The following is a 12,764-nucleotide window of genomic DNA, read 5'->3' on the forward strand; positions in this document are numbered from 1 at the left end:
AAAAAAAGACATAGTCTCACTCTGTTGCCCAGCTTGGAGTGCGGTGGTGCAATCTCAGCTCACTGCAACCTCCATCTCCCAGGTTTGAGTGATTCTTCTGCCTCAGCCTGCCAAGTAGCTGGCATTAACAGACATGCGCCACCATGCCCAGCTAAGTTTTTTTGTATTTTTAGTAGAAACGGGTTTCGCCATGTTGGCCAGGCTGTTCTCGAACTCCTGAACTCAAGTGATCCACCCACCTTGGGCTCCCAAAATGCCGGGATTACAGGTGTGACAGCCACTGCACCCAGCCTAGTAGAGAGCTTCTTTATTTCTAACTGAAAGTACTTTTGATTTATTGATACTGGCACTCAAATCTGGTTTTAATGTTTCTATCAGATATTGATGTCTGCATTATTTCATCTTATACATAATTAAGTCACAGAAAATTATCCTTTTCCTGTGTTCATGTGTCACTCTGAGTTTTCCTCAGGCATTCCCTTTTCTCATTGTTCGCCTCCAGATGATGTCCATAAAAACCTTTGTTACAAAGTGCCTTACAGTCTTGTGTACCTAGACCACCTTCTTCATATTATTTTGTTAGCATATTCTCCTTTTCACTCATAAGCCTTTGCTCAGAATTGTGTAAGTCTAACAGTAGTTACAATTATATTCAGATATTTTAATATCTGAAATATTATATTTTGGGGAAGTATAGCATTAGTTGACTTTTGGCATAAGAAAATGGAAAGGAATATCTGTAAAAGAACATACAAGAAAAAATAGGGGTAGGTTTTAGAAGGACAGCAGAGTAAAGGTAAATATGCTGTTGAAGAGAAGTAAACAACACATCCCATCTTGATTGTATTTCTTCATTCCACATGTCAGTCATGGCTCTGCATACAAGGGAATAAGCAATAATGGTGGGACAATATGTGTAAGTGGAGAAGCAGTTGGAAAATAAATACATATGAATGTTCACCGTATTTATGTATCTTACTGTATTATAAATATATGTATGTAATCACTAATACAATGAGGGTTGGGAGGCATTGATAACTGGCATTATTCTTATAGCTACATAATTATTTTGATAGTTGTTTTCTAGTGACTTATCTTTGTATATATACTTTTATTTTTATTTGGATTCATTCAGTGATTTACTTTTCCTCTATTATCATATACTATGCCCTTAGGGCTTGTTGTACATTGGCACATGAAAATTTATTATATTTGTCCTTGTGGAATTTAAGGAATAAGGAAGTAAATGGTGTAAAAGTACTGAATACACAACTGAAAAAACATATATAAGGGCAAGGCACTAGATACGGGATTAGAAATGGAAATGAAGTTATTTAGGGTCAACTAATATGCCCTTTCTGAGGGCAGGTATCTTGAGACCTTAACAAAGAAAAGAAGCTGGCATACAAAGAGACCGTTTATGTGAAATGAAATGTCCTGTGGATAGCTCTAAATGATAGGATATTTGTTTTGATCTAGGAGGTGAAAAATGATTAGCAGAATGGAGTTAAAATGAGGTGTTTTTTTTTTTTTTTTTTTGAGACAGACTCTTGCTCCACTGTCCAGGCTAGAGTCTACACAGTGGTGCAGTCTCAGCTCCCTGCAGCCTCCACTTCCTGGGTTCAAGCAATTCTTGTGCCTCAGCCTCCTGAGTAGCTGGGACTACAGGTGTGTGCCATCATGCCCGGCTGTTTGTATTTTAGTAGAGGCAGGGTTTCACCATGTTGCCCAGGCTAGTCTCAAAGTCCTGAGTTCAGGTAACCCACCTGCCTTGCCCTCTCAAAGTGCTAGGATAACAAGCATGAGCCCACATGCCCGGGCAAAATGAGGTCTTACAAACTGTACCTTGTTATTATCCTTGGTAAAGTTTATTTTTGGGGAAGAAAACCACAAAAGTGTTAGTATATATGGATTATAAAATTTTGATCTGCATTAGCATTATCTCTATAAGATGCTAATGACTAGTTCTACATCTACAGATTTTGATTCTGTTTAACCAACAAGCTTACCAGGTGATGACCAACACACAAATTTCAGATCCACTGACTTAATCAGATTCCTCATAATCTTTATGTTCTGCTGTTATTCTGTGAGCTCTCTTTATCTTTCTCCAAATTTCATAACATTTTTTAAACCAATTCATGTATATGGTGAATTATTCTTAAATTGTCTCTTCTTTCCATAACTTTTATTCTTGTAGTACATGAAAATTATTTTTTCCTTTCTTTCAGATTTGGAGTCCAGGAGTGAGACTAAGCATTTATCTGTAGGAAAAGACATTATTAAAAACACTGGTTCTCAGTGGGAGGTAATGGAAAGTAGCAAGTTACGTGGCCTTGAAAGTTCCATTTGCAGAAATGACTGGCAAAGCAAAAGCAAGATTGAAGTACAAGGATCTGAAGTGGGATATTTCAGTCAAATGAAAATCACCTCTGAAAATGTACCCACTTACAAAACTCATGAATCTCTTACGTTACCTCAGAGAACTCATGACAGTGAGAAGCCCTATGAATACAAGGAATATGAGAAGGTCTTCAGTTGTGACTTAGAGTTTGCTGAATATCAGAAAATACATACTAGTGGAAAAAACTATGCATGCAATCAATGTTGGAAAACCTTTGGGATAGACAACTCCAATATGTTACAACTGAATATTCATACTGGTGTGAAACCTTGTAAATATATGGAATATGGGAATACATGTAGTTTTTATAAAGACCTTAATGTATGCCAGAAAATTGATAATGAGAAGTTCTACAAATGTAAGGAATACAGAAGGACCTTTGGAAGAGTTGAAGAAGTTACTCCACTTCAAAGAGTTCATGACGGTGAGAAACACTTCGAATGCTCATTCTGTGGGAAATCCTTTAGAGTGCATGCCCAACTTACTCGACATCAGAAAATCCATACTGATGAGAAAACTTACAAATGTATGGAATGTAGCAAGGACTTCAGATTTCTTTCACAGCTTACCGAACATCAGAGAATTCATACTGGTGAGAAGCCCTACAAATGTATGCACTGTGAGAAGGTTTTTAGAATTAGTTCACAGCTCATTGAACATCAGAGAATTCATACTGGTGAGAAACCTTATGCATGTAAGGAATGTGGAAAGGCTTTTGGAGTATGTAGAGAACTTGCTCGTCATCAGAGAATTCATACTGGTAAGAAACCCTATGAATGCAAAGCATGTGGAAAGGTCTTTAGAAACAGTTCATCCCTGACTAGACATCAGAGGATTCATACTGGTGAAAAACCCTATAAATGTAAAGAATGTGAGAAAGCATTTGGAGTAGGTAGTGAACTTACTCGACATGAAAGAATTCACAGTGGTCAAAAGCCTTATGAATGTAAGGAGTGTGGAAAGTTCTTTAGACTTACGTCAGCCCTTATTCAACATCAAAGAATTCATAGTGGTGAGAAACCTTATGAATGTAAGGTATGTAGGAAGGCCTTTAGACATAGTTCAGCCCTTACAGAACATCAGAGAATTCATACTGGAGAAAAACCCTACGAATGCAAGGCATGTGGGAAGGCCTTTAGACATAGTTCATCCTTTACCAAACATCAGCGCATTCATACTGGTGATAAACCCTATGAATGTAAGGAATGTGGGAATTCCTTTAGTGTTGTTGGGCATCTTACGTGCCAACCAAAAATTTACACTGGTGAGAAATCATTTGACTGAAATAAATGTATAAAGTGGTTTTTTATTTCCGATTTTCACAGGAAAAAACTATGGATGGATTTAATGGGTAATCAAGGCAATTCAGTATGGCCATTCTGTATGTAGACATAGAATTGCTTAGTCATAGCTGATATATACTTATAGCTTTGTTAGATATTGCCAAATATTTCTCCTTTTTATGTTAAAAAGAGTTTTTTTCCATGAGTTTCTCATCGTGGCATGTTTTGTTTACAATAGCCTTTGATGTTTGCATTATTGTTCTTTTCACTATTCAGTTTTTTAATTGTAATATTACTTCAGTATCTTTTCTGCATTGTAATTCTTTGCTTGTGATATCTATACTTATTTTCCTCCAGAGAGTTAGAACTCCTAGACAGATATAACGTAGTTTTACATTCTTATTGCTCTTCATTTTGTGTAATGTTCTTGTTTTGTTTTGTTTTAAATGATAGAAGTGTGATCTTTCCATTTTCACCAAATTGTTCACTTCTCTTTAAATTTCTATTTTATTTTGATACAACATCTTCCCCCAAAATAACATATACATAGGAACTGGTTATATTCCACCATAACACACACACACAATATATATATATAGTGTATATATACATACAGTGTATATAGTGTATGTGCGATGTATACTATATATACTCACACATGCACTATATATATAACACATAGTATATATATACACATACTATATGTATATATAGTATATACAGTATATATGTATATATAATATATACTCTGTGTGTGTGTGTGTATAGTGTTTGTCTGTTATATTGGAATATAACCACTTACTTTAAGCAGTCTTTTTACCCACAGGCTGTACCAACCAGGATCCAAATGAAGAGAACTCTTAAATATTTGATAAAATTACTCATCCAATAAGTCTGTTAAAATTTATCATTCTCTTAAATTATCATTCTTAAATTTGTCAAACACCTTTAAAAGGGGAGGAAAAAATGACCACTGAACTTACATTAAGAGGATTTACAACTACAGCTTCAAATTTTTTTTAATCTATTACCATTATTTTTATTTTTATTCTCTCTTAGAGTTGCCTTATTAGGTTTGGGCATTTCAACAATCAACAGACCTTCTGTGATTTAACTAATCTCATTTAACTCCAAAATCATCTCTCTCTCAGGACAGCTGACTTGGTTATGCAGTCAGTGAGATCGCAAGCCACTGGTTATTGAAATTTTTTTTTTTTTTTTTTTAAACTTTTCATTTTTTTTGAGACAGAGTTTTGCTCTGTTGCCCAGGCTGGAGTGCAGTGGCGCGATCTTGGCTCACCTTAACCTCTGCCTCCCGGGTTCAAACTGTTCTCCTGCTCAGCCTCCCAATAGCTGGGATTACAGGCATGCACCACCACGCCTGGCTAATTTTGTATTTTTAGTAGAGATGGGATTTCTCCATGTTGGTCAATCTAGTCTCGAACTCCTGACCTCAGGTGATCCCCCCCACCTCAGCCTCCCAAAGTGCTGGGATTACAGGCATGAGCCACCGCACCCGGCCTGGTTATTGGATTTATTTATTTAATTTTTTTGAGATAGAGTCTTGCTCTGTCACCAGGCTGGAGTGCAGTGGCGTGATCTCAGCTCACTGCAACCTCCACCTCCCAGGTTCAAGTAATTTTCCTGCCTCAGCCTGCCAAGTAGCTGGGATTACAGGCATGTGCCACCACACCTGGCTAATTGTTTGTATTTTAGTAGACACAGAGTTTCACCATGTTGGCCAAGACAGTCTGTATCTCCTGACCTCGTGATCCGCCGGCCTTGGCCTCCCAAAGTGCTGGGATTACGGGTGTGAGCCACCATGCCTGGCCAGTTATTCGATTTTTATAAGAAAATTGTACTATTTTCAGATAAATTTATGTCACCATCATTCATTACATTTTAATTTTTGAAACTGGTGTCTTTCCCAGAATTTATGTACTCTATAAAGGTCTGAATGATTACCAATATTAAGCCATTTTCTCATCTGATATATTGAGCAATGTTTTATGTAAGTATTGCTTATTCAAGTAGTTTTAAAAGATATGTAATTGGTTGTTGTTTCATGTCCTACACAGTAAGAACAAGAGTTTTGTCAGGATATTTGCTATTTCATATCTTTGAAATAGAGTAGTAGCTCTGTTTCTAACTAAATTCTATTTATGTAACAACACAGCTAATTTACTCTTGGACCTTTTTATCCTGAGTTACCATCAGTGCTGATGTTCCTCTTTTGGGTATAGCTCTCCAGGAGAACTTGTCCTATGTTTCTTTGTGTGTGTGTTTTTCCTTCCAACTTAAACAAATTAAAACTACTAAATATCTAAACCTTGTATACAGACATTAAAATTAAAATTAGTGAGAGAAACAAAATATCCTTGTGTTTTGGCTTTTACTTTTTGAAGTCATTAACAAATGATAAATTAATGAATAAAATGTATCCTATTATGTTTTCCTTATTTGTAATTACAGCTATATTTTTATCATATTAACATTTTTCATTTAACTTTGTTATGAACTTAATGGCATTTCACACTTACTCCAAACCATAATATAATTATCGTTGTGGTATTACTGTTTGGTTTTTACTACAGTTTCTTACTCAAAAATATAAAATTTCACCATTCTTTCCATTTTCATTTGCCCCTTTATTCTTTGTGACTTTTCCCTAGCCTGCATAGGAGCTTTATTCTCATATTCAATAGGATAGGATATTGCAGTCTCATCCTGTTTTCTGCTGTCCTGCACCATTAAATTTTCTATGTCCAATGAAGGAATTCTAATTCTATTTAATAGCAACTAGTATTAAAGACTAACATACGTATGTCAGGGACAGGCAGAGAGTCTGTGATTGAGATTTCTGGAGTTATATAACCCACTGTGCCACCCCCACAAGCCCCCAACTTGCCAGAATTCATCCCTTAACCTGCAGTGTGATTGTATTTGGACATAAGGCAATGAGGATATAAGAATGTGATTCTAATTTGATACAAATGGTGATCTTACGAGAAGCGGAAGGAAAGATGTCTCTCCCTATGCTCACACACAAAGGAAAGGCCACATGAGGACACAAGGAGAAGGTGGGAATTTAGAAGCCAAGAGAGCCCTTACCAGGAATTAAACCTGCTAATCCCTATTTTAATTAGAACAGTGAGAAAATAAGTATCTGTATTTAAGCCTCACAGTCTTTGGCATTTTCTTACAGCACCCTAAGCAAACTAAGACAGTTGTTGGTACTGAGAAGTGGGGTGCTGCTGTAACAAATACCTAAAAATGTGCAAGTTCAAGCTTTGGAACTGGGTGGTGGGCATATAGGCTGGAAGAATTCTGAGGGTGGATGCTAGAAATATATATGTAAAAATGATTCTGGGGAGGACTCAAAACAAGATAGAATCACTGGAGAGAAGGCTTCCATTTTAAAGAATACTGTCATGAATGGTATTCATGTTAAAGAAACAATCATGAACAAAATGTTGGTAGAAGTATGGACATTTAAGGCCATAATGGTTTAGTCTCAGAAATGAGGAACAGTTTATTGTAGCAAGGAACTTGGCTGAATCACGTTCTAGTGTTTTGTGGAAGGTAGCGCTTCCAAGCAATGAAACTGAATAGTAGCAGAGATTTCTAATTATTGAACTTGTGGCTTGGGTTCTCTTTATTGCACATATAAAATAGGAAAGGAGAGAGTTGAATTGAAGGAGGAATTCTTAAGCAATAAGAAACTAAAATGTGAAGATTTGGGAAATTCTTAACCATACTGGGAAAAATGATGAAATGTGTATTTTGCTGTTTTGGGATAGTGTTGTGTACATGATATGTTTGTTAGATATTGTTAGTTTATAATGTTCTAGTCCTATTTCCTTCTTGATCTTCTGTGTAGATGGTCCATCCATTATTGAATGTGAAGTACTGAAGACTCCCACTATTGTAGAACTGTTTTTTTTGGTTTTTTTTTTTTTTTTTGCCTGCAACATTTTGTAGTGTTTGCTTCACTTCTTTTGGGGCTCTATTTGGTGTGTTTTTGTTTATAATTATTATATCTTTTGATGCACTGACCGTTCTATCAATATATAATGTCTTTTTTTGTCCCTTGTAAAAAAAATTTTTTTGAGACAGAGTCTCGCTCTGTCGCCCAGGCTGGAGTGCAGTGGCGGGATCTCGGCTCACTGCAAGCTCCGCCTCCCGGGTTTACGCCATTCTCCTGCCTCAGCCTCCCGAGTAGCTGGGACTACAGGCACCTGCCACCATGCCCGGCTAATTTTTTGTTTTTTTAGTAGAGACGGGGTTTCACCGTGTTAGCCAGGATGGTCTCGATCTCCTGACCTCGTGATCCGCCCATCTCAGCCTCCCAAAGTGCTGGGATTACAGGCTTGAGCCACCGCGCCGGGCCTTGTAAAAATTTTTGACTTAAAGTCTGTATTGTTTGATACTAGCATAGCCACCTACCTCTCTATCGCTTAACTATTTGCATGGAATCTTTGTCCATCCCTCTCACTTTCAACCTATTTACATTTTTGGATTTATGCTGAGTCTCTCGTGGACAGCATATCGTTGGATCATTTTTTTTTAAATCCATCTGGCAATCTCTGCCCTTTAATTGGAGAATTTAATCAATATACATTTAAATTAATTGCTTGTAAAGGATTTACTTCAGCCATATTTTAATTTGTTTTGTGTATGTCTCTTTTTGTTTCTTAATTCTCCCAGTATTGCCGCCTTTTGTGTTTAATGGATTTTTTTTTTTTTTTTTTTTTTTTTTGAGATCGAGTTTTGCTCTTGTTGCCCAGGTCAGAGCGCAATGGCCCGATCTCAGCTTGCCACAACCTCCGCCTCCCAGGTTCAAGCGATTCTTCTGCCTCAGCCTCCTGAGCAGCTGAGATTACAGGCATGTGCCAGCACGGCCGGCTAATGTTATATTTTCAGTGGAGATGTGGTTTCTCCATATTGGTCAGGCTGGTCTCAAACTCTTGACTTCAGGTGATCTGCCTGCCTCAGCCTCCCAAAGTGCTTACAGGCAGGAGCCACTGCACCTGGCCGGAATTTATTTATCATTTTGGTTCCTTTTATTTTCTGTACATTTTGTATTCATTTTCTCAGTGTTTACCTTGGAGTTAACACATATTCTACTTTGAATTAATACTACCTTAGCTTCAATCAGTTACAAAAATTCTGGTCCTATACATCTCTGTCCTTCCCCATTCACATTATTATTGACAGGAATTACATCGTTACACATTGTGTGCCCATTTGCAGATATTTATAATTACTGTTTTATGCATTTACGTTTGTGTGTGTGTGTGTTTTTTTTTTTTTTTTAGATGGAGTCTCACTGTCACCCAGGCTGGAGTGCAATGGTGCAATCTCGGCTCATTGCAACCTCCGCCTCCTGGGTTCAAGTGACTCTCCTGCCTCAGCCTCCCGAGTAGCTGGGACAACAGGTGCCTGCCACCATACCCGGCTAATTTTTGTATTTTTTGTAGAGACAGGGTTTCATCATGTTTCTCCAGGCTGGTCTCAGAACTCCTGAGCTCAAGGGATCCATCCACCTCAGCCTACCAAGGTGCTGAGATTACAGGCATCAGTCACCATGCACAGCTACATTTTTCTTTTAAATCATATAGGAAGAAGACAGGAATACACGACAAAAATACAATATTGCTGGCTTTTGTATTTACCTATGTAAATACACAGTTATATAGTTACCTTTACCAATGTTCTTTATTTCTTCCTATAGCTTTGTGTTACTTTCTAGTATCTTTTCATTTCTGCATGAAACATTTACATTATTTATTTTTACTTCATTATTATTATTTTTAGAGACAGGGTCTCACCCTGTTGCCCAGGCTGGAATGCAGTGGCACAATCATAGCTCACTGCATCTTCAACCTCCTGGGCTCAAGCAATCCCTCTGACTTAGTCTCCTGAGTAGCTAGGACTCCAGGTACCATGCCTGGACTTTAAGGTGTAGCATCAGAGAGATACAGCCTTATAGAGACTGCTTACCCAACTCCCATAATTGCATAAGCCAATGCCCTCTAATAAATCTCTTAATATACAGATATTGTATGTTTATATCTCTTAATGACTCTGCTTGTCTTATCCAAGCCTGACTGATACAATACCTTTCATCAGGATGAGGAGACTCCTTTATTTTCCTAGTTCTATTCCTAGCATTTCAAAAGTTTTAAATCACGCATGTATGTGGGACTGTATCAAATAATTTTTGTGTCTATTGAAATCATGTATTTTCAACTTACTTGTATGTTGAGAGCTTATATTATCAATGGGTTTGGGATTCTGTCAGATGCTTTCCTGTTTTTGTTGTTGTTAAGGACTTTTTTGTTTTTTGAGACAGGGTCTCACACTGTTGCCAAGACAAGAGTACAATGGCGTGATCATGGCTCACTGTAGCCTCGACCTCCATGGGTTCAGATGATGCTCTCACCTCAGCCTCTTGAGTAGCTGGTACTACAGTCACACCACCATGCCTGGCTAGATTTTTACTTTTTGTAGTGACAGGGTTTCACCATGGGTCCCAGGCTGGTCTCAAACTCATGGGATCAAGCAATCCGCCTGCCTTGGCCTCACAAAGTGCTGGGATTACAAGTGTCAGCCACTGCACCCAGCCTTGTTCAGGATTTTTGTGTCTATGTTCGTGAGACTCTGTAGTTCATGGTCTGCAGTTTTTCTATTGATATTTATTTATTTATAATTTTTTTTTTAAGACGGAGTTTTGCTCTTGTTGCCCAGGCTGGAGTGCAGTGGTGCGATTTTGGCTCACTGCAACCTCTGCCTCCTGGGTTCAAGCAATTATTCTGCCTTGGCCTCCCATGTAGCTGGAATTACAGGAACCTACCACCATACCCAGCTAATTTTTGTATTATTTTATTTTATTTATTTATTTTAAAGATGGAGTCTCTCTCTGTCGCCCAGGCTGGAGTGCAGTGGAACCATCTCAACTCACTGCAACCTCTGCCTTGTGGGTCCAAGCAATTCTCCTGCCTCAGCCTCCTCAGTAGCTGGGACTACAGTAGCAAGCCACCATGCCAGGCTAATTTTTGTATTTTTAGTAGAGACGGGGTTTTGCCATGTTGGCCAGGCTGGTCATGAACTCCTGATCTCATGATCTGCCCGCCTCAGCCTCCCAACATGCTGGATTACAGGCATGAGCCACTGCACCCAGCCTTTCTTCTGATATTTAAAATCTGCCTTTGGTATAGGCTTAATACTGGCCACACAGTATGACCTCAGAATTGTTTCCTTCTCCTTGTCTGTTTCCTGAAAGAATTTGTGAAGTATTGGTATTATTTTTTCTTTAAATATTTTATAGATTTCTATTTATGGACTATTCTTCATGAAAATTTTAATGAAGTCCTTTTTTAGTTATAGGTCTATTCAAGTTTTGAAATTTCTTCTAGAGTTGGTTCTCGTAGTTTATGACTTATCAGAAATGTTTCCCTTTTATCTAATTTGCCTAATTTGTTAGCATAAAGTTTTAATTTTTATAGGTTTTTGACAGTGATTTCCCTTCTTTCATTTCTGATTTTGGTAATTTGTGTTCTTTTTTTCCTTGTCAAGTTTGTTATCTTTTCAAATAACTACCTTTTGGTTTCAGACATTTTCTAGTATGTGTCTTAATGTTTTCTCTTTCTTTGATTTCCATTGTGATGTTTGTTTTTCTTTTGCTTGCTTTGGATTTAGTTGCTCTTCTTTTTCTAGCTTAAGTTTCTAACTTTGCTGTTTCTTAAAAAGTTAAAATCTTAAACTTTCTCACTATACAATTCATCCACATAACCAAAAACCACATGTACCTTAAAAGCTATTTGTATTAGTTCATTCTTCACGCTGCTAGAAATAAATACCCGAGACTAGGTAATTTATAAAGAAAAGAGGTTTAATTGGCTTACGGCTCCACAGGAAGCATGGCTGGGGAGGCCTCAGGAAACTTAAAATCATGGCAGAAGGTGAAGGGAAAGCGGGCACATCTTTCGTGGCCAAAGAAGGAAGACAGAGCGGGGAGGTGCCACACACTTTTAAACAACCAAATCTCACGAGCATTCGCTCAATATCATGAAAGCAGCACCGAGGAGGAAATCTGACCCCATAATCCAATCACCTCGAGGCCACCAGGCCCCACTCCAATATTGGGGATTACAATTTGACATGAGATTTGGGTAGGTACACAGACCTGAACCATATCACTATTGGGAAAAAAAGGTGGCTAGAATGCAGTGGCATGATCTCGGCTCACTGCAGCCTCCCTTCCTGGGTTCAAGTGATTCTCCTACCTCAGCCTCCTGAGTAGCTGGGACTACAGGTACATGCCACCACACCCAGCTAATTTTTGTATTTTTACTATAGACAGGGTTTCACCATGTTGGCCAGGTTGGTCTCAAACTCCTGACCTCAAATGATCTGCCCACCTCAGCCTCCCAAAGTGTTGGGATTACAGGCATGACTCACTACGCCTGGCCTTACATCTGAAAAAACCTAGTTAACATTAAACTTTTACTAGGTAAAACTTACAGGTTTAATTTACATTTCATTCTTATCAGCGAGGATAATTATCTTTTCACATTATTGTACACTGAAATGTGTCTACCTGTATTTCATGTTAAAGCCCGAATGACTGATGGAACTAGATTTGAAGATAGGACCTTTAAGGAGATATTAAATAGGTTAAATGAAAGTTTTAAGTGTGGGAACCTAATATGATAGCGTTCTTACAAGAAGAGGAAGAGACACCAGAGATTTCTTTCTCTCCTCCAACACACAGAAGAAAAGCCATGTCAAGACAAAAGCAAGTGGCCATCTACAAGCGAGGAAGACAGCCCTTCACCAGAAATCAACCCTACTGGCATCTTTATCTTGAACTTCCAGCCTTCAGAACTATAAGAAAATAAATTTATGTGTTTTTGTTTTGTTTTGTTTTTGACACGGAATCTGGCTCTGTCGCCCAGGCTGGAGTGCGGTGGTGCAATCTTGGCTCACTGCAAGCTCTGCCTCCCAGGTTCACGCCATTCTCCTGCCTCAGCCTCCCGAGTAGCTGGGACTACAGGCGCCTGCCACCATGCCCG

At 38.2% G+C, this 12,764-nt stretch overlaps 1 protein-coding gene across 4 annotated transcripts in view; it reads left to right on the top strand.

Annotated features, from left to right (window-relative positions):
- The window catches only part of ZNF529 (zinc finger protein 529), a 73,180-nt gene extending 69,404 nt beyond the window's left edge, over positions 1-3,776 (top strand). For all 4 annotated transcript variants that reach the window (XM_011984782.1, XM_011984783.1, XM_011984781.1 and 1 more), the window contains one exon: positions 2,232-3,776. In XM_011984782.1, coding sequence (XP_011840172.1) covers positions 2,232-3,688 — 1,457 coding nt within the window. In that variant the 3' untranslated portion in view covers positions 3,689-3,776. The remainder of the gene's footprint in view (positions 1-2,231) is intronic.
- The last annotated feature ends 8,988 nt before the right edge of the window (positions 3,777-12,764 follow it).

The sequence above is a fragment of the Mandrillus leucophaeus genome, unplaced genomic scaffold, assembly GCF_000951045.1.
Source record: "Mandrillus leucophaeus isolate KB7577 unplaced genomic scaffold, Mleu.le_1.0 Scaffold274, whole genome shotgun sequence".
In the NCBI taxonomy this organism is placed as follows: domain Eukaryota; kingdom Metazoa; phylum Chordata; class Mammalia; order Primates; family Cercopithecidae; genus Mandrillus; species Mandrillus leucophaeus.